Raw genomic sequence first — 26,857 nt, forward strand, 5'->3', positions numbered from 1 at the left:
CCACCAGGCCATTATCAGAAGTTAAGACAAGTACTGTCAGAGATGGAGGAGCGAGAGATTATTCGCAAATCCTGCAGTGAATGGGCATCCCCTCTCGTGCTAGTGTGGAAAAAGAATGGAGATTTGCGTGTCTGTGTAGACTATCGCTGGTTAAATGCACGTACTGTGAAAGATGCACATCCATTACCCCATCAGGCTGACTGCTTGGCCGCACTGGGAGGAAATGCTCTGTTCAGCACTATGGACCTTACATCGGGGTTCTTCAACATTGAGGTGGCAGAAGAAGACAGGAAATTCACAGCCTTTACAACACCAAACGGCCTACTAGAATTTAACCGTCTTCCGCAGGGGCTATGCAGTAGTCCGGCCAGCTTCATGCGTCTCATGATGAACATATTTGGTGATCAGAACTTCCTGACTCTGCTTTGTTATTTAGACGATTTATTGGTCTTTGCACCTGATGAAAAAGAGGCCTTTAAAAGGCTTGAGATGGTCTTCAGTAGACTGCACGAACATGGGTTGAAGCTGGCTCCTAAAAAATGTCACTTCCTGAGGCGGAGTGTGAGGTTCCTGGGTCATGTGGTCAACGCAAATGGAGTGGAGACAGATCCAGATAAGGTCAAGGTCGTTACCAGTATGACTCAGGCAGACCTTATGTTAGATGATGGAGTTACTCCATCTCAAAAGAAGATTAAATCATTCTTGGGCATGATTATGTATTACCAGCGCTTTATAGCAAACTGTTCGAGAATTGCCAAGCCGCTTTTTGCATTGACTGCTGCTCCAAAAGGAAAAAAGGGCCATACACGGAGTGCTGCTGCATTCAGGAAACTTAGCCCCAGTGATTGGACAGAAGAACACAACAATTCGTTCCAGCAACTGAAAACAGGTCTGCTAGAAACTGTTGCTCTTGCTCATCCTAATTTTAGTCATCCGTTTATACTGTCTACAGATGCGTCATTGGATGGGCTCGGCGCTGTATTGTCCCAAGTTGCTGAGGGTGAGAGTAAAGCACGTCCCATCGCCTTCGCAAGTAAGGCTCTCACCCGTGCCCAGTGCAATTACCCTGCACATCGCTTAGAATTTCTGGCTTTGAAATGGGCTGTTTGCGATAAATTCAGCCATTGGCTGAAAGGAAGCAATTTTACAGTCTGGACGGATAACAATCCGTTGACTTATATTCTGACTAAGCCGAAATTAGATGCTTGTGAGCAGAGATGGGTAGCCAAGCTAGCTCCCTATAACTTCAGTATACAGTACATCCCCGGTAGCAAAAATGTAGTCGCTGACGCCCTCAGCCGACAACCTTTCATTCGCAGTCCTGTCAGTCAGAGGCTGGTGTCAGAATCATATGGAGCCCTGCTTGAAGAATCGAACCAAATCGCAGAGAATGCGATTCAAGATACTTTCCGGCTCAGTGCTAATGCCCAAGCTGTTGATTTCGAATCCAAAAGCCCACTGCAACGCACTCTAACTTGTGAGGAGGTGTCTGCTATCCTAAAGGGTCAGGCTGAGTGGGATAACGTGACCAGGGAGAGGACTGCCTCGTGGCTCGTGCAAAACGTGAATCAGCTTCTGCCACCAGGTCAAACTGCCCTGCCTGTCTTTACCCTCAAAGATCTTCAGGAGAAGCAACAAGATGATGCTACTCTCTCTCATGTCTTCTCTTATGTAGGGCGAGGGACCAGACCATCCCGGAGAGAGCGAACTAAGGAAACTTTTGCAGTGCTCAAGACATTGAAGCAATGGGAAAAGTTAAAAGTTCTGGATGGTATTCTTTACAGAGTAAGCAAGGATCCTTTGACCAAGAGGAAACGCCATCAGTATGTGGTACCAGCCACTCAAGTCAAGCTTGTGCTCCAGGGTGTTCATGACGATGCTGGACATCAGGGTCAAGGCAGAACATTAAACCTGACAAGACAACGGTTTTTCTGGACTGGAATGGAGCATGATGTCCGTGAATACGTCAAGTGCTGCAAACGCTGTGTAGTAAGCAAGACACCTGAGCCAGAAGGAAGGGCACCGCTTGAGAGCATTAAAACAACAAGCCCCTTGGAAATGGTTTGCATTGACTTCTGGGCTGCAGAGGACTCCAACGGCAGAAGTGTGGATGTGTTAACTGTGACTGACCATTTCACAAAAATGTCACACGCTTTCCCTTGTCACGATCAGTCCGCGAAACAAGTTGCTCGTCTACTGTGGGACAGATATTTCTGCATCTATGGGTTCCCAGAAAGAATCCATTCGGACCAAGGTGCGAACTTCGAGAGCCAGTTGATTCAGGAACTGTTGCAGATTGCTGGAATAAAGAAGTCGAGAACAACAGCCTATCATCCCATGGGAAACGGCCAGATAGAAAGGTTCAATCGTACCTTGGGAAACATGATCAGATCATTACCACCAAGATCTAAACAAAAATGGCCTCAGATGTTACAAACATTAACCTTCGCCTACAACTGCACAGCCCACGAGTCCACGGGGTATGCACCTTTTTACTTGATGTACGGAAGAGTCCCAAGGCTGCCAGTAGACGTAATGTTCAGCAATATTGAAAGGGATGGCGACATCACAGACTATGACAAATATGTAAAGAGAATGAAGGATGATCTCAAGGAGGCTATGAACCTGGCTCAAGTCAATGCTCATGCCAGTCAGCAGCGTCAAGCGGACCTGTACAACAAGAGAGTCAAGGGTTGTGGCATTGAAGAGGGTGACAGAGTGCTGTTAGCCAACAAAGGAGAGCGTGGGCGTAGGAAATTAGCTGACAAATGGGAGTCCACCCCCTATGTTGTAATCCGTGCAGACCCCAAATGTCATACCTACAAGATCCAGAACACAGTGACAGGTCAAGAGAAAGTGGTACATAGGAATTTACTGTTGCAAGCTAGTTTTTTACCCGTTGAGCCCGAAGATGAACTTGAATCAGCTTTCAATGATTCTTCCGAATCAAGTCACAAGGACAGCGATGAACTTCAGGAAGATGAGATGGTGGGAGACTCTGAATCATTTAGAGCCCACCGTACTGCCTGTTGGGTGACTGAGACAGTCACTTCTAAAGCACAGCCAGAGACTCAGAATTCGGTCCAAGAATCGGATGCACTAGATAAAGTTTCTGAACTGGAGGCAGAACCAACTGTAGTCGAACCTCAGTTAGTCGACAGCTCTAATGACATAAAAACAAACGAGAAAACCTGTGATGTGAGTAGTTCACATTCTGGGGACAAAAGCCAGAGAGACATTGGCTCTGTGAACGCTGATAGTGACAAGGATTCAAGGGAGGTTAGCATTATCCCCTGTAAAACTACAGCTGAAGTTACAACCAGAGTAGGCAGAGTTGTGAGACCAGTAAACAGGTTAATACAAAATATGACACAGAAAACTGCTCACACTCGTAGTTCAGTTTGTAATTTTGCTAGAGCTTTACTTTCATAAGGAATACTGTCGAAATTTGAAAAAGTGAAAGTGGACCCCGTTGTCTTAATGATGAATTGAGGTACAGTCATTCATAAATATTTAGGTGGTGTATAAGGCACCCCTGTAGCAAGAGGGCATCTGTGAGCCTGATCAGCTCTATTTGGCCTCTTTCCCTAACAGTTGGGTAACGCGTGTTGCATGGTAGTATTACGTTAGAGATGAATGACGACCTTTCAAGGTTGTATCCTATGGTCCAAGCTTTGAGAAGTTCAGGGGGGAGTATGTAGCCGTGATATTTTTGCACTTTAATATTTTTTTATATAATTTTTATTTCATTTCTTTATATGTGAAGAAAAATGTTGGGTTATGTAATGAACTCCCTCAAAGCTTTATACGGAAAAAAAAGTGCGTTCTTAATTCATTTAATTGTAAAGGTTTATTTTTTTTTGGGTTCCCCCTTTTCCTGTTTCACGTGGGGCACTAGTTAGCGCGACACCACGCCTGAAAGCTCCGTGTTTTCCCGGGCATTTCACAGTCTCATGGTGAATGCTGAATGGGAGAGGGAAAGAGAGGGTGTGTCTACGTGCGTGTGTGCATGTGCTAACTCTGCCCATGTATTGTGTTCAGCAATAAACATTGAAGACCGACTGTCCTGTCGTGGTGTGGCCATTATTCGACGTGAGACCCGTTCACATGTGCTACATAAGCCTGCTCATAAAGGTGGTCTGACGCCACCTCTGGAGGAACATTGCAAGTGAAAGAAGCCAGGAACGTTTCTCAAAAAACACTGAGACTTGACAGACGTTCTTCCGCCTGAATTAAGTAAATTAATGCTTGATGAGGCAAAGAGACTGCTGGTCAAACAAACTGGAACTGAGGGTCATCTGCACTTTAATGCCCTGCTGTTTATGGAGGACGAAAAATGACATAAGCATACATAAATAAATCAATGAATCCAAATAAATACATACTTTAATTAAACTGGATTTGTGTGTATTTATTGATACTTATGTCAATCCTCGTCCTCCACATTTCACTCCTTCATTTGGAAAACTCTATTTTATTCTGTTCATCTGCGCTCTCTCCGTTATCTTTGTTTACAACATTTTATACGAGAGCAAACTGCGTTACTAAATGACGTGTCTGTGATGTCATATCCTGATACACCAAGCAGCGGGTTGATGTGGCAAACGAAGAGCAAACATTTAACATACATCTAGTCACAACAAAACATTGTACAAATGTGGACATTCTTGTAACAAATATTATGAATATTGACAACGTTACACTAGAAATGAATTATATTTGATGCCAAATGTTAAATTTAACAAATAATTTAACAAATAAATTTAACTCTATAACCAGTACATCACAATAATTTGTATGGTTTTATATCTGCACTAATGTTAAGGAAACCTGAACAATGTGCAATACATTTTATAAAACAGTGCAATATTTGTTCGGCTTTTTCAATGTTTATTCTTTTGTAATTTGTCATTTTGTAATTTTTCTTTATATCTTTTTATATCTTTATATTCTTGAAAGCTGCTGTAACGTTACAAGTTCCCCCTATGGGATAATACAAGGTTTTCTTATCTTTTATCTTACATCCTTGTTATTTTTTCTGTGTTGTAATGATGAATTCAGTGAACTTTTCAAATTACATTGTATTGTGACATTTAAACTTCTGCAACATGCGTGATTCAGTGATTATCTCTTCTGGGATTATTATTACAGTATTAAAAAAAAAAAGACTAGAACATCTTAAGGTCACTTACTATTAAGTAGTACGTTTCTATTTCATTATGTCAGCACAAACTAACGTGCACAAGTGTTGCAGGCATCAAATCCAACATGTGTTCATATTTACTAAATAAAAATAAGTTGGCTAACCAAAAACTGTACTTTTTCCTTGTACTTTTATCAGCTGAGGTTTAAGAGAATTAACAAATCACAGATTGTTTTATTACATTTTCAAAATGAAGTCTTTTGTTTGTATTAAATCTTTTCAAAATATACATAACTAATTATTCTTTGAACAATATTTTGAAAACGTTTTTAAACGTATTTTGTAACCAATTAAATATGTATAAAAATGTGTTTATGCTGACATAATGAACAGATGAACAGATAACTGATTCTGGAACTTAAATAAGCCTGCACACCTCTAGGGGAAGCTCTTCTCTCAGACAGATGTGTGAATCTTTCACTGACATAATGTTTCACTACAGAATCGACTCCGATGCTGCTTCGGTGCTCTTGACTCCTAATACATGAACTCGGAGAGTCGACTCCTGGTCTTATTGAAAACGGGTAGCATCCATATCGCCGTTGAGCTCAATTTTACTTAGTTTTGTCGATGTAGGCAGAGGGTTGTTGAAAACTGTTGCGAGTGAACTACTCCAGCATGTCGAACGAGGAGGAGGAGAGAGGGGTAGTTCGAGTCAAAGTCAAGGTGAGAGATGTTGGGGAAAGCGGCGGGTGGGAGGCTGAAACACACACATGCTAAACAATAACAGAGCTAATGCTAATGCTAACGGTAATTAGCGCTCATCCTAGTCCATTCATAACAAAACGCAAGTTATCCGCATATGTACTAAATGTGTGCAGATATTTACACATTAGAACAGCGTGTTCATGTGGAAAAGTAAAATTTAAGCGGAAATATATACATGTATATAAATATAATTCGAACACGTATGGTTGTTTTTCTTTGTGCTAACCGGCTTGGTGTGTCCTAACGGTTATCACATGTTTGGTTAAATTGTGTCCTGACAGCTGTTTCGTTTTTGTTAAGGTGTAAGACAATGTAATGTTACATGTTGTAATATTTAGACAAATTGCTGCACTAATGTTTTGTACGGCCTTTGTAACAGCTGACTGACAGCTGCCCCCCTGTCACTGGTTGAAATCGCTTTTCAAAATTATAATTAAAACCAGCGCCAACTGGTCATGGAGTTTAAAATGGTAAAAAGCTATGTGTTTTGTAATATACGTTTAATATAATAGCATGTTTTTCATTACCTTTAAATTTATATTGTTTTGTCATGATCATTTGTTTCACCACCCAGCATTTAGGGTTGAAGAGGCATTTACAACCCCGTTACCAAAAAGGACAAAGGGACAAAAACTGACAATCATTTGCAGATTTTTTTACTGGACTGCAGACAGGCATATAATGCTTACAGACACATGCTCATGACAGACAAGACAAGTTTTTAAACTTGATGGTAATTATTAAGCTGGTTTATTTGCTAAAATGTGTCTTTTTGTGTTGCAGTAGATCATTTCAGGTTGAGTTCAATTTAGATGTCATTGATTTATGGCTTACCTTTTGTAAAGTAGTCTTAGCTTGCATTTTTAGATGCAGTGGACAACTGTGTTGATTGACTAAGGGTTTCCAAAGTGTTCCTGAGCCCATGTGGTTAAATTTATTACAGAAGCATGTCTGCTTTTACCACAGTAAAAATGTTTAAAAATCAATAAATGTACATAACAGATGTACCTTACATTTACAGCAGACGCTTTTATCCAAAGCGACTTAAACGATGAGCAATTGAGAGTTAAGGGCCTTGCTCAGGAACCCAACAGTGGCAACTTGGTGGTGGTGGGTCTTGAACCGGCAACCTTCTGTTTACTAGTCCAGTACCTTAACCACTGAGCTATCACTGCTTATTATATCATGAGCACCAACACAGTGCTATGAAATTACACATAATAATTTATTAATCCCTGGATCAAAGTCTCTTCGAGCTTCTATCAAAACATGTTAGCATAACAAACACGCACCTAAAGACAAAGCAGCAGATTATTTTCGTAAAGGCTCTCAAGGACTCATTGTTTAGGGAAATTTGTGTGCATTAGTTATATTTATCGTCTTCTGACAGCTACTACGATAGAGATTGCTGATGATGTTTTGTAGTTGGTTCAAAAAGTTGCATTCAAATTGCATATGTGTGTTGTAAAGTCAAATTAATTAGTAACCAGTCAGGTGTAAAGAGGCATTTACATTTTTTACTTAATCTTTTGTTGACCTTTTCTGTGCAGAAATGTGAAGGAATCCTGCCAGTGGAGTATCGCTCTTTTGCAGTCGATCCACAGATAACTTCACTCGAAGTGTTGCAGCACATCCTGATACGAGCCTTTGAGCTTAATGGGTGAGTGTGTTTAACTGTAAAGGTTCTAATTATAAAAACCTACAGATCCACATGTGCAGAGTTTAACATGCATTTAGACTCTAACCAGCTTCTCTTTGTTATTGTAGTGTTTATTGGTAAACATTGTTCATAATTTAAATTATGAGCAGCTCGTTCAGTTAACATGTTTGAAAACTAAGTTGGCGCATGTGTGCCGACAGTGTGAAGGTGAAGCTCTCAAAAGCTCAGCTCTCTATAAATTAAGTGTCAATTGTTGGCAATTAATTTAAATGATCTTTTTAACTGACATCATTAATCAAACTATAACTTATTTGTTCTTTATTTGTTTACTGGGTATTTATGGTCTGCAAACACAAAGTAAACATGGTCAGTGGTTCAACTTATCTCAGATGCTTAGTGAGTTTAACAGCTGAGTAAACATTAAGACACTGCTTGAAGGTTGCTTGGAATTCAGGAGGAATTAAGATAAACGGTAATTGTGCATTAGAGCATTTTCTGTACAAGTTTTGTATTTGATGTTTTTTCATGTGTAGTTGGAGGCAAAATTCATATCTTTTAAAATAAAAAAGACAAATACTAAAACACTGAATTTGTAACAATAAAGTATTTTATTATTAACCTTTCATTGTTAGTATCCCAAGTGACAAAACTGTTCAACAGCGTCATAATATTAATCAATTAGTGTAACTTCGCACTAGTGTATTGCACACAAATGTGGTGTGTGTGTCTTAAATGTGATGTGTATATTTGCTTATTAGTTAGGTAACTTTTGGGTCCTTTTGGTTAAAATGAAGTGTCTGGAATTAAATTTAAAGCCAAAAAAATAATATTTGACAACTTTAAGGAAAATGACAACTTTATGGAATTGCTGTTTTTGGATGCAAACCATCCTAGTTCTGTTTAAATACAACAAAGTGCACAAACTGTTAATAGATATTTTGCTTTACCACTGGAATTACTCTCTGATTAGGCTTGATAAGGTTTGCTTATTTACCATTTTAAGCATTATATTTATGTTTCTGTTCTACAGAAGGTGTAATTTTGGTATTAGTTATCTGTCCCGTGATCGCACTGGCACCGAGGTCTACCTCTCCCTCCTGTCTGACTGGGATTTAGACGCAGCCTTTGTGAGTGCTGCCAAGCCTTATCTTCAGCTTAAGATGGACATCAAACCATCTGAAGACAGTGAGTAAATTTTACTTTCATTATAATATGAATCGGAAAAGAGTATCAAAACTAGAGTTGGGCACAGAAGGTTTACCAGTCAGTAATAATGGATTCTGATTGGTTAAAATGAAACCTTACTTGCATTTAAAAAAAAAAAAGAAAACAAATCATGGTCTGGCTCAAAATTGCTGTCAGGTTTGCTTGAAGGGGCTAAAGTTCACAGAGTCACACATTCAGTGATCAGGGGTCTTTGGAAAAGAGAATATGAGCAAGACAAAGTAAATTTGATGTGACTAACACCACTGCAGTCTGTGCTTTGCTTAGGAGGCATAACAAAGCCACTACCACAGAGCATAGGAAGACAGATCTCTGTTTAATGAAGTCTTTTATACACATAGAAAATAACTGTGTTGCCTTTTTAATAAGCGCTTTCATTTTGGAAGAGCATGGTCTTTTTTCTGGTTGAAAAGTGGTCAGCTTTGTTCACACCAAGCCCACGGATATTTGGATGCTCTTGTTTTTCATTACAAGAATTAAATACAGGTTGTTTGGTAGGACTGCTTGATTTTTTTGTTGTTTATGAATAAGATATGGTTACATTTATATGCATATGTTTTTATTTTTAGGTATTTAAATGTTGGTATATGCTTTAAAATATACACTGTTGACATTAAACTAGATGGGTACATGTAAGACTGCATCTAGCAAAGGTTTTCATTTATAAAATATGTATTACTGTGCCTCTGTTCACCAAGCCAGGTTGGTAAAGACATGGTTTGAACTAGTTTGATGTGAAGGAACTTAAATGGCTTGAACAGAGCCAAGGCCCCACTGAAAACCTTTCAGATTAAATGAAACGTTAAATACAAGCCAGACCTTGTCAAACATCAGTACCTACAAAAAGATACACTCAAAAATCTTGTGTAAATCCTTCCCAAAAGAGGGGAGCCTGTTATGGCAGCAAAGGGGTGAGGAAAACGCCATACTTTCCCCCTTTTTCTCCTAGTCTAGTTTAGCGATGTAGACCATTGTGCACACAGTCGCCTGACATTTTTAATCGCCTGCCAGTGTTGGGTTTCCACACAGAGCCATACAACGTACGGCCTGGACCAGTCTCAAAGATTGCATATCACAGTGGCAGAAGGAAGAGACACTGTCCAACCTTCCCTCCCTCAAACACGGCTACTTGTGTTTGTATGGGGAAACTCTATATTAACACCCTTTATTTTGGAATGGGATGTCCAGCAAGCTCATGATCAATTTTCACATACAGTGTATCACAAAAGTGAGTACACCCCTCACATTTCTGCAGATATTTAAGTATATCTTTTCATGGGACAACACTGACAAAATGATACTTTGACACAATGAAAAGTAGTCTGTGTGCAGCTTATATAACAGTGTAAATTTATTCTTCCCTCAAAATAACTCAATATACAGCCATTAATGTCTAAACCACCGGCAACAAAAGTGAGTACACCCCTAAGAGACTACACCCCTAAATGTCCAAATTGAGCACTGCTTGTCATTTTCCCTCCAAAATGTCATGTGACTCGTTAGTGTTACTAGGTCTCAGGTGTGCATAGGGAGCAGGTGTGTTCAATTTAGTAGTACAGCTCTCACACTCTCTCATACTGGTCACTGAAAGTTCCAACATGGCACGTCATGGCAAAGAACTCCCTGAGGATCTTAAAAGACGAATTGTTGCGCTACATGAAGATGGCCAAGGCTACAAGAAGATTGCCAACACCCTGAAACTGAGCTGCAGCACAGTGGCCAAGATCATCCAGCGTTTTAAAAGAGCAGGGTCCACTCAGAACAGACCTCGCGTTGGTCGTCCAAAGAAGCTGAGTGCACGTGCTCAGCGTCACATCCAACTGCTGTCTTTGAAAGATAGGCGCAGGAGTGCTGTCAGCATTGCTGCAGAGATTGAAAAGGTGGGGGGTCAGCCTGTCAGTGCTCAGACCATACACCGCACACTACATCAAATTGGTCTGCATGGTTGTCACCCCAGAAGGAAGCCTCTTCTGAAGTCTCTACACAAGAAAGCCCGCAAACAGTTTGCTGAAGACATGTCAACAAAGGACATGGATTACTGGAACCATGTCCTATGGTCTGATGAGACCAAGATTAATTTGTTTGGTTCAGATGGTCTCAAGCATGTGTGGCGGCAATCAGGTGAGGAGTACAAAGATAAGTGTGTCATGCCTACAGTCAAGCATGGTGGTGGGAATGCCATGGTCTGGGGCTGCATGAGTGCAGCAGGTGTTGGGGAGTTACATTTCATTGAGGGACACATGAACTCCAATATGTACTGTGAAATACTGAAGCAGAGCATGATCCCCTCCCTCCAGTAACTGGGTCGCAGGGCAGTGTTCCAGCATGATAATGACTCCAAACACACCTCTAAGACGACCACTGCTTTATTGAAGAGGCTGAGGGTAAAGGTGATGGACTGGCCAAGCATGTCTCCAGACCTAAACCCAATAGAACATCTTTGGGGCATCCTCAAGCGGAAGGTGGAGGAGCGCAAAGTCTCGAATATCCGCCAGCTCCGTGATGTCGTCATGGAGGAGTGGAAAAGCATTCCAGTGGCAACCTGTGAAGCTCTGGTAAACTCCATGCCCAGGAGAGTTAAGGCAGTTCTGGGAAATAATGGTGGCCACACAAAATATTGACACTTCAGGAACTTTCACTAACGGGTGTACTCACTTTTGTTGCCGGTGGTTTAGACATTAATGGCTGTATATTGAGTTATTTTGAGGGAAGAATAAATTTACACTGTTATATAAGCTGCACACAGACTACTTTTCATTGTGTCAAAGTGTCATTTTGTCAGTGTTGTCCCATGAAAAGATATACTTAAATATATGCAGAAATGTGAGGGGTGTACTCACTTTTGTGATACACTGTACATCTAGCGATACTGTGCTGTAAGATATGAATGTAAATATTGTGTGGTTTCATTGTACTGGATCTACTTTATTTTTTAGGTGGATGTTGTTGAATGCTGGATTAAAAAAACAAACAAAAAAAACAAAACAGTTTTTTAGCAAATATGAGAAATATTTTTATTTTGCTTAAATACTTTTGTCTTAACCAATGATTTTTTTGGTTACTACCGTTATTTATAAAAGTTATGGTATTATGCAATATGCAAAATCCACTTCTTTAGAAGCCCTGCAGTCTTGGTAAATCTGTGGATTTGTAATAGTTAATTCATAACACTTCCCTTTTAGAGAGAGGGAGTCTGTTCAGGAGAGTTTTGGCTTGAGTAATCATTTTTTTTCCTATTCCAGGTCCAGTGCTGGAGGACTGGGATATCATCAGTCCAAAGGACGTTATTGGTTCTGAACAGCTCCAGGGGGAGAAGAAATCATTGTCGTCCACTGCTCTTCCCTTCACCCAGTCTCTGCTGTCCCAGGTTACTGATGATGTTCTTCACCCTGTGAGCCAGCTGTTTTACCAGCCAGTCTCTGCTGCGTTCAGTCAGGTTCCCTAGCTCCTAATGCAATTGTATTATAACCAAAGGCAGTTTCCCAAAGAAGCATGCTTCATAAACTGAAATCACCAAAAACAGCTTGGCATGTTAGAATTGTTGTAGCTGTTTTGGGAAACAGCATGATGCCTCCTAATTATTAATTACATGCCTGATTATTTTGAATGCACTAAATAAATAAATGCCTTTTATTTATAATTCAGCTTACTGATAAAGTTTGTGGCTATATATCATTTTAGATGGGGAGAACTCTGTCTAGAGTGCAGCAGGCCTTGAGTTGGTCCTATGGGGAGGAGGTTAAGCCATTCAAGCCTCCACTGAGTGATTCAGAGTTTCACAGCTACTTAAATGGCTTGGGTCAGCTGACAAAACCAGAGGAGCTGCGGCTACGCATCTATCATGGTGGAGTTGAACCATCCCTCCGCAAGGTGAAGTTATGCTAGGTCTAGTGCAGTTTAACATCAGTCTAATGATAACATTCCCTTTCTTTTATATTAATTTGCCAAAATCTCTGAACTGACTCCTTTATGCCATAACAGGTAGTTTGGCGTTACCTTTTAAACGTGTACCCAGATGGCCTGACTGGGCAGGAAAGGTTGGACTACATGAAGAAAAAGACAAGAGAATATGACCAGCTGAAAAGTGAATGGACATCCAGAGTAAGCTCTGAAGATCTGGAGTTTATTAGAGGCAACGTTCTTAAAGATGTGCTTCGAACAGACAGAGCTCATCCTTATTACGCTGGGTCAGAGGACAGCCCCCATTTGACTGCATTGACTGATCTCCTCACCACCTTTGCCATAACACACCCACAGGTCAGCACCAGGGTTTTCCAATATTGGCTTTTCTTACATTTCTAAAAGGGGGCAATGCCACACATGTATAACACTTTCTCGCTGGAATAAAATGCAGATGTGCTTAGTGAAAAAGGGTGAGAAATAGGAAAGTCTTTACAAAACATATTATAGTATATTGTGTTCAGATAAAACTGAACCCCGGATTTCAATATTCTTACCATTGGAAAGACAGGTTGGTGTGTAAAATGGGCAAATAAATGCTTAGTACAATTCTAGTTTTGTTTTAAAGCTGGAAATTGATCTTTCAAATGTACTATAGAGTGATAGATTTTGGTTCTTCAGGTTGTGTCAACCATGTAGGAATAACAGTCATTTTCAAACAGAAGGCACATATTTTATGAGCTCAAAGTAAATGAGCCTGGTTGGATTCAGGTGTTGAGATTGTCTTGGCCATGGCAAAAGATTCCACTTATTTGCCCTTTGAAGTTCTTTGATAGCCTTTGCTGTGTGCTTTGGATCATTATTTATCTGCAGAGTAAAAAAAACAAGTTTTGAAGAGATTGTTTTAAATTTGGTTCATAAAAAGTGTCCTATATACTTCGGAAGTCATCACTTTAATCATCACATTGTCAACAAAGCCAGGGGAACCTCTTCTTTCTTCTTGTTTAAAATAAAGAGGAAGCAAAATGCACCAGGCTATGGAATGGCTGAGCAGCCAGTTGTCCAATTACTTCTGGTCCCTTCAAAAGAGCAGGGCTTAGTGGAAAATGACTGTAGTTTCTTCTCCATACACTTGACCTGACTGTATATTTTATAATTAATTTTCCCATTGACTATAAAGCTTAGATCCATACCAGCCAGTCTCTAATCCTACCCTATAATTATTTAAAAGAATAAAGGGGGAAGAATGGGAAAATGAAATGTACAGGACTGTGTGTTGTATCTTTATATTCACTGATTGGTTTGTGATTGGTTTGTTTCTCTTTGGGGTGGTGGGTAATTTAGTGCTTAGCATGTTAAACAAGTAATCTAACTTAGTTTGTTGCCCTAAAAATGATTCTTTGTTCTGTTTGCATAGGTGTCTTATTGTCAAGGCATGAGCGATATTGCCTCCCCCATCCTTGCCGTCATGGACAACGAAGCACACGCGTTCATTTGCTTTTGTGGTATCATGAAGCGCCTCGAAGGCAACTTCCGCCCTGATGGTCAGCTCATGTCCATTAAGTTCCAGCACCTCAAGATGCTCCTGCAGTATTTTGATCCTGAATTTTATACCTACCTGGTCTCCAAAGGTGCAGATGATCTCTTCTTCTGTTACCGCTGGCTGCTTCTCGAGCTGAAGCGAGAGTTTGCCTTTGATGATGCATTGAGGATGCTGGAAGTGACCTGGAGCTCTCTGCCTCCAGACCCACCTGAAACCGAAGTCGAGCTTTTTGCAACTTTGCTTGAAGGCAACCAGTCCCCTAGTCATACCGGCAGCTGTTCAAGCTCTGAGAAACTAGAGAAAGAACAGATGGAGGGGCAGCAGAGGCGACACATGCTGAGGCCTTCTCGAGAAGAGGCAGATGGAGGACAGTGTCTCAACGCGGAGGTAGAGAGGAAAGAGGAGAAAGCGTCTGAGATTGAGTCTGTAGGAGACTATAATGTGAATTCTGTAGTAAAATATAAAGCACCTTCACCGACACCTCCTTTTGAGAAGCAGTCTAGTTTTGGAGAGTTTAAGTATTACAGTGCTCGAAATGAAGACAGTTTTGAAATAAATGAAATCGATTCTCCAGAGTCAACGTTATCTTCAAAAAAGTCTGAGACCACACGTTCAGTGCTACCTCTCACAGTGCGTCAGTCCACAGAAGACAGCGAGGATGATCCTGGAGAGAAGCAGGCTTTGATAAGTAGCGATGACAAATTTTTATCTCCTCAGATTGAGGAGAAAAGCTTTACCTGTGGGCAGACAGCTCCACATCCTCCAGGTTTACTGAACTGGAAAAATGGTTCGGCAGCATCCCAGTCAGTGTCCAGCTGGAGAAGCACGTTATCTCCTGATATGTCTTTAGGGAGATTTGCATCCTCGACTGCAACATCTAATGGAACTGGAGTGTACTCCCCATCAACCCCCACAGGGAAGTCTACGCTTTCCTCACCATCCTTGGGCAATAATCGTTCCCTGCTATCTTCCCCGGTTCTGTCCTTTGCTAAATCTCCATCTCTGCCTAAACCATTTACCAGCAACCTCCCATCGCCATGCAAGCCATCAGGCACTGGCACAAACTCACCAAGTACAGGCAGACCAGACACGAAACACTGTTCTCTTCCTCCTCCTCAAGAGTTTGGGAAGGGCAATCCGTTCATGCTGTTCCTGTGCCTCTCTATCCTGCTGGAACATCGTGACCACATCATCAAAAACAGCTTGGATTATAACGAGCTGGCTATGCATTTCGACCGTCTGGTTCGCAAGCACAACCTCGGACGCATTCTTCAGCGTGCCAAGGCCCTGTTTGCGGATTACCTGCAAAGTGAGGTGTGGGACTCGGAGGAAGGTGACGAGGTTAGCTTGGACTCGCCGACCACCGCTGCAACCTCGCCACACACGTCCCCCAAAGCCAACTTTTGCAACCTGCAACCCTCCATGACCACTTCTCAAAACTCGACCTATAATCTAGCCTCTACAATTCCTTCACCCACAACACCAACTGCTCTTTCTTCAGCATCTTCTTGATTCATTTAATCTGAACGAGTCCCATCTAGGGTAGTTATATAATCTATTATAGTGCTTTTCATAAGGTTTACCAGTTTTGTTAATGTGGCAAACCAAAGCTGAACAAAACGCTTCTTTTTCTAATCCTTGTTTTGTTTTTTACACAGTATTTTTTTGTGTATTCAAGCCTTGATTTACATTTTTTCTTGAACTTTGGTGCACCACTGATTGTACTGTATGTTGTTTGATTTATCTTGCACTTTACCTTATATACCTTTAGAAGGCAGGGCCTTTTTGTCTGTTGACTATGTAAATAAAATGCCAGAAAAGAACCTAGCATGACCTTTTGAAAGCAAAAACAGTGCTGGCTGATTTTTCAAAAGCTTCTAGACAGTTAATCTTCACGAGTGCATAATTTGTTTAGTTAAATCCCAAATATGTTTTCCTTAAGCTTAACAGTACAGGCCTATAGGTACCTGTGTGTAGTCATGCAAGCCTGAGTCACAGAGCAGAGAGTTTGAGTCTCATATTGCCTTTTTAAATTAGCAGGCATATCTGTTGAAACCTAAACCTTAAAGCCCTAAAACCAGTATAATTACTGGTTATTTTCTTGGTAATGTCTAGGCTTTTTCACATGTTTCCCATGTCAACTTTACATGGTAGCTCCCTTTCACATCTGAGAGACCAATGGACCAGCACCTGACGTCTCATTTATTACTGAAACATTATATTCAAGGACAGTTCTGTTTGGAATATGATTTACTTATTTAAAATCCCATCCAGTATGTCTCATTAGATTTTTTTTTTTCTCAACTACAGCCCTTGCTCCATCGATGAAAACATCACAGCCTTCACCCAAGGATTAAAACAAGCTGTAGAAAAAGAACTTCAGAATTGATATTCTGGTTAAGATAACCGTATTGGCTATGGACTTAATAAAATTTGTTGCTTTTCATGGATATCCCAGTAGTAAAATAAGACAATTTCAACCCTGAGTGTTATCATCATAAAAAGAGGTTCTACTGTCCTATTGGTGGAACTGTTAAATACAACTTGTTGTTCTTCAGACCAAAAACATCAAATCACTAAACTCGTTTCACGTGTTAAGTATTTTACTATGGGTGTTTCATACAGCTGGTGAGCAGAAGCTGATAGGAAACACTTCTATTATGTTTATTGTTTACTTTCATCATAAATATATAACACAACTGGCAGTCAAGTTTTGCCCATTTTGATTTAAACATTTTTTTTTTTTTTTTAAAGCTGCTTAAATTTATGGACCCTTAATGATTTTCAACCATGTTTTTTTTCTTTTTTTTTTCTTTTTTTTTTTATGAAAAGCACATTTACAGTGCCTTGCAAAAGTATTCAGCCCCCTTGAACTTTTCAACCTTTTGCCACATTTCAGGCTTCAAACATAACGATATGAAATTGTAATTTTTTGTGAAGAATCAACAACAAGTGGGACACAATCGTGAAGTGGAACGAAATTTATTGGATATTTTAAACTTTTTTTAGAAATAAAAAACTGAAAAGTGGGGCGTGCAATATTATTCAGCCCCCTTGCGTTAATACTTTGTAGCGCCACCTTTTGCTGCGATTACAGCTGCAAGTCGCTTGGGGTATGTCTCTATCAGTTTTGCACATCGAGAGACAGAAATTTTTGCCCATTCTTCCTTGCAAAACAGCTCGAGCTCAGTGAGGTTGGATGGAGAGCGTTTGTGAACAGCAGTTTTCAGCTCTTTCCACAGATTCTCGATGGGATTCAGGTCTGGACTTTGACTTGGCCATTCTAACACCTGGATACGTTTATTTGTGAACCATTCCATTGTAGATTTTGCTTTATGTTTTGAATCATTGTCTTGTTGGAAGATAAATCTCCGTCCCAGTCTCAGGTCTTTTGCAGACTGCAACAGGTTTTCTTCCAGAATGGTCCTGTATTTGGCTCCATCCATCTTCCCATCAATTTTAACCATCTTCCCTGTCCCTGCTGAAGAAAAGCAGGCCCAAACCATGATGCTGCCACCACCATGTTTGACAGTGGGGATGGTGTGTTCAGGGTGATGAGCTGTGTTGCTTTTACGCCAAACATAACGTTTTGCATTGTGGCCAAAAAGTTCGATTTTGGTTTCATCTGACCAGAGCACCTTCTTCCACATGTTTGGTGTGTCTCCCAGGTGACTTTTTATAGATATCTTTGAGAAATGGCTTTCTTCTTGCCACTCTTCCATAAAGGCCAGATTTGTGCAGTGTACGACTGATTGTGTCCTATGGACAGAGTCTCCCACCTCAGCTGTAGATCTCTGCAGTTCATTCAGAGTGATCATGGGCCTCTTGGCTGCATCTCTGATCAGTCTTCTCCTTGTTTGAGCTGAAAGTTTAGAGGGACGGCCGGGTCTTGGTAGATTTGCAGTGGTCTGATACTCCTTCCATTTCAATATGATCGCTTGCACAGTGCTCCTTGAGATGTTTAAAGCTTGGGAAATCTTTTTGTATCCAAATCCGGCTTTAAACTTCTCCACAACAGTATCTTGGACCTGCCTGGCGTGTTCCTTGGTCTTCATGATGCTCTCTGCGCTTTAAACAGAACTCTGAGACTATCACAGAGCAGGTGCATTTATACGGAGACTTGATTACACACAGGTGGATTCTATTTATCACCATCAGTCATTTAGGTCAACATTGGATCATTCAGAGATCCTCACTGAACTTCTGGAGTGAGTTTGCTGCACTGAAAGTAAAGGGGCTGAATAATATTGCACGCCCCACTTTTTAGTTTTTTATTTCTAAAAAAAGTTTAAAATATCCAATAAATTTCGTTCTACTTCACGATTGTGTCCCACTTGTTGTTGATTCTTCACAAAAAATTACAATTTCATATCGTTATGTTTGAAGCCTGAAATGTGGCAAAAGGTTGAAAAGTTCAAGGGGGCTGAATACTTTTGCAAGGCACTGTAAGTCCACCTCTATAGCATTCATTATGCTTTGTGTGTTATAATAATGCTTTAAATTTATTTGCACAAAATGCCTTTTCATCGTATCATTTGGCTTTGATTGTAATTTGGAACTGAATATATCTGAACACCAAATGTTCTTTGTTCTTGGGCTTCGTTAAGTGCAGAAATCAGTTATACTCTTTGGTCTAGCCATATTGTATGCCTTTTGCTTCTGTATATTCTTTAAGCAGTGCTTCTTTGTTAATATTATATTTATGTATGTAAAAAATCTCTACTTGAACATTAAATTATTCACATTTGCTGCACTAAATGCTAGCAATGCCCAGTATTTCTACAATAAATTTACTTAAGATTATCTCAGTTGTTCCTGGGAGGATTGAGTGAGATTTTTTTGAGTCGATAATTTTGTTAAATTACACAATAGTACCATTGCTAAATATCAGACATGGGTGTAAGATTTCTCCACACACAGTCTTTCCTCGATGTTTGCTGACATTAAGATCACATGACAATTTTAACCATTTATTACTTCAACAAAACTGATGCAAAACATGATTACTGTGGAAGAAAAAGTTTACTAACTCTGCAGGTCATAGTATTTATGAATAAATAATTATTTTTAATGTATTAAACTACAGTTTTGTAGTGCAGTGGTTATATTTAGTGAAGATTAAATTAAAACTATTTGCAGTTTGCAGATTAAGCATTATTGTCATTACTATTATTATCTTTTCATTACTATTATCCCGGACGAGCCCTTGTTTACCCTTGTCGTATTTCATGGGCAGTTGTAGTCTAGTGGTTAAGGTCCTGAACTAGTAATCACAAGGTCGCTGGTTTGAGCTCCACCACTGCCAGGTTGCCACTGATGGGCCCTTGAGCAAGGCCCTTAACCCTCAATTGCTTAGATAGTATGCTGTCTCTTGGATGAAAGCGTCTGCAAAATGCCGTAATTTTTTTAAATTCAGTTTTCAAATGAATTCACTTTTACTAACTTTTACTGTCTCATTCAGATACTCAACCTCAACCTGAATATGTCACACGTAACTAAGATTGTTCTTGTTCCTTAAAATTGTTGAATAATAATTTATGATCAAGTCTAGTAATATCTGTGGCACTTTTTAGGTAAAAGGTAGGCACAAGAAAAATTGCTTGCATTTCAGAAATATCTTAAACACTTCAAAATGCAGAACTGAACAAGTAAGTAATAGTTAACTTTTTCGTAAATTGTAAATAAATTTTACTGCATTGTGCGATGGATTGGTGCTCTGTTGAGGGTATTCCTGCCTAAGACCCTAACTAAGGTAATTCAGCTGCACCCTGGTCTATATCGTTGCAAAACAGCAAGGACAAAATGCGGAATTCCATAACTTCACGATTCAATTAGAAAAGGCTGTGAGCAGTGTGGGCCGGGACAAAGAAAACGTTAAAAGCGCTTCTCCTTACTTGGCAGACGCAGAAAATGTTATATTGTTTCCGCCCGGTTTCGAACCGGGGACCTTTCGCGTGTGAGGCGAACGTGATAACCACTACACTACGGAAACATGTTGGTTATAGAGTGCTGTTTGTAACATGAGTATTACCGCATGTGAACGCGCTCCCAATGCGCGGTCACGTTTCATTAAGGCGAACTGTACAGACAATAACTAACGACAACTCGTGGCCACGATAACGTTATGTGATTTCATTAAGCAAATTAAGTGTCTTTTGCTTAGAATTATGCCATGTCTCGTTTGAAGTCAATAGGTTCATTCCTAGACAAGAAATAAAAAGAATTTTAAAACAAATAAATAAATAATCAATTTCAAAAAAGTGACTTTAGAAGCCGTTAAGGAAGGCAAGCAGTTAAAATGCCGAAACCCGGGATCGAACCAGGGACCTTTAGATCTTCAGTCTAACGCTCTCCCAACTGAGCTATTTCGGCTGATACACACATGATTGAATTATATAATTGTATATCTACATTTATTTCAGGACACAGCTATAAAATAAAGTAATTAACTGATTGACGCGCTGATTTTTAATTATCTTCTCTCATGTTGCACCTGTGCAAGTTCACATGGTAGAACACCTCAGTCGTTTGTCAGAATATCAAAGACAAACATGTATTTTGCATTTTTTTTTTCGTTAAGCTGAACACGTATTGCAGTAACAACTAAGACTTTATTTTGTGTATCTGTACAGATTATGTAAACTAGGGAACGTTAGTGGTTTGTGAAAACTGTTATTTGCGCAGCGTTGTTAAGATGTTCTTCACTAAAAGCGGAGGAAAAAGTCTTAGTGTTTCCGCCCGGTTGAAGGCAAAACATAAACGAATGCTTTTGCTAGTAGTGTTTTGAATTTACCACATGGGTCATTCCTACAATTCGATGCCTTTTGTGTCCCCAGTACTGATCATTGTATTTATTAAGTACATTTTAAACAATACAATTTCTAAACATCTTACTGAAATAATAAACACTTTCAAATAATAAACACAATGTTTTTAAACCCCCCCTCCCAAATAAAATGACTGTATACATACTGTTTTTATCTCTTAGATACCAGAGCTTTTCCCATGTCCCCAGTGCTGTACATTCTGATTTAGTGATGGATATATGAGGTTTAATCATGAAAATATCTCAGTCTTTCAATACTGTTTAAAAGGTTTTATTTTATTGCTGATTATAAGGGTTTTTCACACGTCCCTCAAGTTGCTGTCCACCCTGTTATTTCTTACTACTGTCTCTTAAAATGAAGAGCTGATTTACATACTGACATCATTTCCTGGAGCTCACATGATCTTTTTGGAGGGAAAACAACTGTGGAAGATGAGTGGCTAACTCCTCATTTTAATGTTGTTTTTTCCACATTTTATCCTAAAAGTCTTATATGTGTAACCGGTGGATGTAGACACTGCTGCCACAATAGACAAATGGACTCTGCGTTGTGTTTTCGATGAGGATTTTATTCGGATAACAGAAACAATATAGCCCTTAGTACTGGTTAACGATCCCCTGCTTCTTCTCTACTCTCCTCACATCCTCCTCATACAATACAAAATTCAAAAGGGCTTTATTGTTTCTGTTATCAGAATAAAATCCTCATCAAAAACACAACGCAGAGTCCAACGCAGTGTCTACATCCACCGGTTACACATGGTCAACCATAACTTGTCCAGTTATGGGATATATGAGAAAAAGCAACATGATTTGATCATTTTAAAATAATCATACTAAAAAGATTATTTTTCTTTGTCTGAATTCACTTTTATGCTAGCATGGTTTTGCTCACTCGCTAGCTAATGGCTAATTTTATGTCAGAATGTCAACCCTGTTATGGGTTGACCCTGTTATGGTCCACCCTGGTACAACCTAATACGTAACAGGGTGGACGTCACAGTGTATATGAGGTGTGTGTGTAATTTAGCTTGACCAATATTAGTTTGGAAAAGTATAACATGTCCTTTTTATAATAAAACATGAAAAACAAATGAAAAGTGTTTAATTTTCAAAAAGTTTTAAGACATACCTGTCAAGTTTTGGATTTAAAAATAAGGGAAATTTTCCGCCGCGCGCTTCGAGCCGTCCCACCAGCCCAACCGAGGTTCAGTATCCCTTACATTTTAAGACAGGTTTACAAGAAATCTAAAATAACCACCTGTGAACCACTTACAAACTACAATTAGATGATCAGAATCTGATAGGCCTACCTTTGTTGACACTGAAATGCTGTGGACATTCCTACATATGTAATTCTTATAATACAGCCTAAATGAAAACACAAAAGAGAATTGAAGCACATTTATTTATTTTACATATTTTCAGCATTGCTTGTCTTAAAGTGAAACACATTTTATTTTCTTCTCATCTTTAGAAAGGTAAATTCGATGTCCCATTTCTCTAGATATTTACATGCAGTCTTTACTTTTTTGGCAGGAATGCCCTCTCTCTCCTTGCATCCATCCATCTCTCCCTGTTCCAGGTTTGTTCCCGCTGTCCGCACTAACCTCGCGAGAACTGCCACTTGCAGCAGCCTGGGTGGCAGTTCTCGCGAGGTTAGTGACATTTCAGTTTGGAGAGGCACAGGAATGTTTTTTAAAATTATAATATAATACGGGAAATTTACAGGAAAGAAGGGTAAAATACGGTAGTTTCCCGGCCAAAACGGGAGATTTGACAGGTATGTCTTAAGGAATGACCCACATCAGAGTTTTTGATGGTCTGTGAGGTAAGCATATGATAAGCTGTGTGTATTTTTTTAGTAGAAGGAATCAGTTTGAGAAGAGAGTACATGGGTTTTAGATAGGGATGTCCCGATCCGATCTCAAAGATCAGAATCGGGGCCGATCAAAGCATTTTTTTAACTGATCGGTATCGGCTTTACTAATGTCGATCATAAGCCGATCTTTTGTTTTGTCAGCATTAAATTGGAAAGTAAAACAAGTCCAGCAGTAATGTACAAGTGTAATGTCTGCAATGCGAGCGTTTCGGTAGCATTACAGTAGTAGCAGAGCTGCGTTCATTACTGTAGAATTTTACTGTTTATATGGTGTGTGAGTCGAGGATCACACCGGTTTACAAAACAATAACTTTTAATCCCAGTATGAAAACGTCAGGACCATAACATACAGCTTTTACGAGTTTACATGTTACACGATATCTCAGTATCAAGCTCTCTGATTGGCTTAGTTATGTAACCGAGCGTCGTAGTGATGCACTCGCTTAATAAAGAAAGAAATACACGGTATATTCACAAATTGTAGGGAGCATAACACTTTATTAACTTCTTCTGTTATGGTACCGAATAGCAGCTGGAGTCATCGCGTTAGCCAAGCACGATATTCCATGCACTATGGAAGCCCCAAAGGGTCAAAACACACGCACTTCGCCTAGAAACGTCCATCAAACCATTGTCACAATACAAGCACTTTAAGAACTGGCTTTCCTTCATAACATGCTTTCCATTTTATTTTGGTATTCAAGTTTTACTGTAATGCTGTTAAGTAACTTATTTGTTTTTTTTATATTCAAGTTAAGCTGCTACACCACTTGTGAGTGGAGATTTCTGTTCATATTTAGTGTTTCACTGCATTAAACAGATTTATGTTCTTTGAATGTAAAGTTCAAAGTGAAACTGTAATTATCTCACTCATTTTGAGTGTTCTAGTTTTACTACTACCATGCTGCACTAAGTTTGATTAGTTTTATTTTGTAAAAATAAAAGCAATAGCTTGGATGCAGGCAATTTTTTTCCTACAGCACTGCAGAGCTATTCAGTTGTTGAACATATACATTGGATTAATTTGAATAACTGTAATGTACTTGAAGTGTGCACTGTGTAAACAGTGTTATCTAGTTCTTATCTAGACAATATCTAGAAAATACAAGTATCGGTTTGAGAATCGGTATCGGATCGGGATCAAAATTAATGATCGGGATCGGGAACAAAAAAACGTGATCCCTAGTTTTAAGTGCTGTTTTCATTTGGAAGAGATTTGGGGAGTTTTGACAACGTAGATAGATTTCAGGTGCGTTTAAAATTTTGTGAAAACTGTTATTTGAGCGACGTTGTTAAGATGTTCTTCACTAAAAGTGGAGGATAAAAAGTTTATGTGTTTCCGCCCGGTTTCGAACCGGGGACCTTTCGCGTGTGAGGCGAACGTGATAACCACTACACTACGGAAACCATGTGGTTACACCTAGGCGGTAACACTGTTTTTCTACACCACATTCAAATTATGGCCCGTTACTATTTTTTAACGCCTTGCGAGGTATTTAAAAAAATAAAAGTATAAAACGGATAGTTCCGGTCCTAAAATCTGATTGGCTGAGCCGATATACGCACACCTATGACCACCTCACATCATTCCATATTAATACGCCACTGAAAATATAAAGTACGAACTTGGTTGAACACTATTTTAAGTCATGTACTACACATGGAAATGTCCAGATTAATATAAACAGTAATCCTGATCATTAAGCGGGTGTTTCGTCCAACAAATAGTGTAATAGTGTTTGTGGAGGAATGTTTATTGCGAATGTTATGTTCGCCCTCATGTTGCCTAGCAACACTGTTAAGTAAGTAAGTAAAATTTATTTATATAGCACTTTTCACAGATAAGAATCACAAAGTGCTTTACAAAAACATTGCATGACAAAATATACACACACATCTACATAATAAAACACAAGATAAAATAAATTTAACAATAATAATAATAAAAATAATAAATAAATAATAAATAAAATAGATAAATGAATAAATAAATAAATAATTCGTTCAACATTATACAAATGCCTGCTTGAAAAGATAAGTCTTTAGTTGTGATTTAAAGGTGGAGAGGAAATCAATAGTTGATTTAAACGAAGAGTAAGCAGGAACAGATGCTGTGGAATCCTACATTTCTCTCTAAAGAGAATCGCGGAACCGCCTCCTCATCCTGTGACACGAGCTTCGCAGATGTAAACAATCTCTGGAGCCAATTACTTGGAGCCAATTACTTGGAGCCAATTACTTGGAGCCAATTACTTGGAGCCAGTGATAGCTCAGTGGTTAAGGTACTGGACTAGTAAGCAGAAGGTTGCCGGTTCAAGTCCCGCCACCACCAAGTTGCCACTAAGGAATTGGTCCCTAAGCAAGGCCCTTAACCTCAATTGTAAGTCGCTTTGGATAAAATGCTGAAAATGTAAATGTAAATCTCAGGTGAAGTGCACTGATTCAGCTGGGAGAAATCAGCAGGTTGTTGCGATGTCTCAGTCAGGCAAAGGAAGTCCATGATCTTTCAGGATATCATAAACCAGAGCCGAATAGCAAACGGATATTAAGTAATCCAAAATGGACTATTAATGGACTATCTGATTTCGCGGAAGAATGCTGTTTGTTTTTTGTAAATAAAAACATTTATAAATTGAACATTGTTGTATTCTATTATATTTTATGTTGACCGCCGTTTTATAAAAGCAGTAAGCCACTCGACACCGTGCGTTCAGGGGCGTCGTAGTGGGGTGAAAAGTGGGACTGAGTTACCAGGGCCCCAAGTCGGGGGAGGGCCCTTGAGGAGTTTGGAATTTTATTTTCCTTTAAATATTAACATCATTTAAAGATCACAATAAATGTTGCTAACTAATGTAAATTTTATGTTTTGGGTAAATCAATCGGTTGATGGATTGAATTGTGTGTCCTAGCCTACATATAGTGTCGGAGGACAGGCCCGTTCACCCCTCGCACGAAATGGTTTAGTCCGCCTTCACCGGGCTAGGCGCATTTAACTTAGCGTTCATTCTGCTAAAGCGGCAGTGCGCGTTGTGTCCGTGCTATGGAAGATGATGCCCAATAAATAAAAATCCGGTTTTCAGAAAAGAAAAGAGAGGCAGGAAAGAGAAAAAAAAGAAATGTGGGAAAGCCACTGCAAACGAACTTCTTTGTGAGCCCAAATGTGAAAGCAAATAGCCTACATTAAATGAACTTCTGTGGTTATAAAACGCTTTAATACCACCGCGATACCAACCCAACATTAGAAATAACATGATGCCTTCTCTGTAATCTGAGGTAAACTCTAAATATATTTTTGTTTGCATAGCCTACCACACCATTGCAATAGTATACTAATTCAAAATTTTGGGGTGAGGGGGGCCCATGGGCACTGCTTGTGCATAGGGCCCAGAATTTGGTGTTACGCCCCTGCGTGCGTTACTGCGATTTTATCACTGGGAAAGACGTTTTAGACACTCCGCTCTCTCGTGGCTTATTGCTTTATTAAAGTTGGCCGTTTAAAGCAGGTTTAAAGAACTACTTTAACTGTTTGAACTCTGAGTGTTGCTATCGCATAAAACAAATCTAAAACGCTCCCATTCCCCCCAACTCAAAACATTAACGTTACACTTACATTAACGGTCCCGATTGTTTGGATAAACATGGCGGCTCTAATAAAAAATACCTAGACAGTGCATGCACAAGACGTTTAATTTAAAGGTCATAATAATATTCACATTAGGATTATAAACTGGAGGGTAAAATTGCCAAAATCTTAGTTTACACAACACTGCCAGAGATAGATAAGTACTTAGATAAGTTTGTTTGTTTTTGTTTTATTAGGATTTTTAACATCATGTTTTACACTTTTCGTTATATTCATTTTTTTTTTATTTCCCCTTTTTCTTCCCCTTTTTAGCGCATCCAATTGTTCA

General features: G+C 39.4%; 1 protein-coding gene and 3 non-coding genes across 6 annotated transcripts; 1 reads left to right on the plus strand and 3 right to left on the minus strand.

The window, feature by feature from the left end:
- Nucleotides 1-5,743: 5,743 nt before the first annotated feature.
- tbc1d25 (TBC1 domain family, member 25) lies at nt 5,744-16,602 on the plus strand. Of its 3 annotated transcripts, XM_062998345.1 has the most exons (8): nt 5,744-5,869; nt 7,462-7,571; nt 8,602-8,756; nt 12,038-12,162; nt 12,477-12,665; nt 12,777-13,052; nt 14,113-15,780; nt 16,549-16,602. In XM_062998345.1, exons 1-7 carry the CDS (start codon nt 5,822-5,824, stop codon nt 15,748-15,750), a joined length of 2,541 nt encoding a protein of 846 aa, XP_062854415.1. In that variant the 5' UTR covers nt 5,744-5,821; the 3' UTR covers nt 15,751-15,780; nt 16,549-16,602. The 3 variants fall into 3 exon arrangements, with proteins under 3 accessions (XP_062854415.1, XP_062854414.1, XP_062854416.1); XM_062998344.1 differs by lacking the exon at nt 16,549-16,602 and having other exon boundaries at nt 14,113-16,245; XM_062998346.1 differs by lacking the exons at nt 5,744-5,869; nt 16,549-16,602 and adding an exon at nt 6,562-6,644 and having other exon boundaries at nt 14,113-16,245.
- A 3,555-nt stretch (nt 16,603-20,157) lies between these two features.
- On the minus strand, nt 20,158-20,230 carry trnav-cac (transfer RNA valine (anticodon CAC)). The gene has a single exon. It is a non-coding gene; the product is annotated as a tRNA-Val (tRNA).
- A 307-nt stretch (nt 20,231-20,537) lies between these two features.
- trnaf-gaa (transfer RNA phenylalanine (anticodon GAA)) lies at nt 20,538-20,610 on the minus strand. The gene has a single exon. It is a non-coding gene; the product is annotated as a tRNA-Phe (tRNA).
- A 3,670-nt stretch (nt 20,611-24,280) lies between these two features.
- On the minus strand, nt 24,281-24,353 carry trnav-cac (transfer RNA valine (anticodon CAC)). Its single transcript has one exon. It is a non-coding gene; the product is annotated as a tRNA-Val (tRNA).
- Nucleotides 24,354-26,857: the final 2,504 nt, after the last annotated feature.

This window comes from Trichomycterus rosablanca, chromosome 7 (assembly GCF_030014385.1).
Source record: "Trichomycterus rosablanca isolate fTriRos1 chromosome 7, fTriRos1.hap1, whole genome shotgun sequence".
In the NCBI taxonomy this organism is placed as follows: domain Eukaryota; kingdom Metazoa; phylum Chordata; class Actinopteri; order Siluriformes; family Trichomycteridae; genus Trichomycterus; species Trichomycterus rosablanca.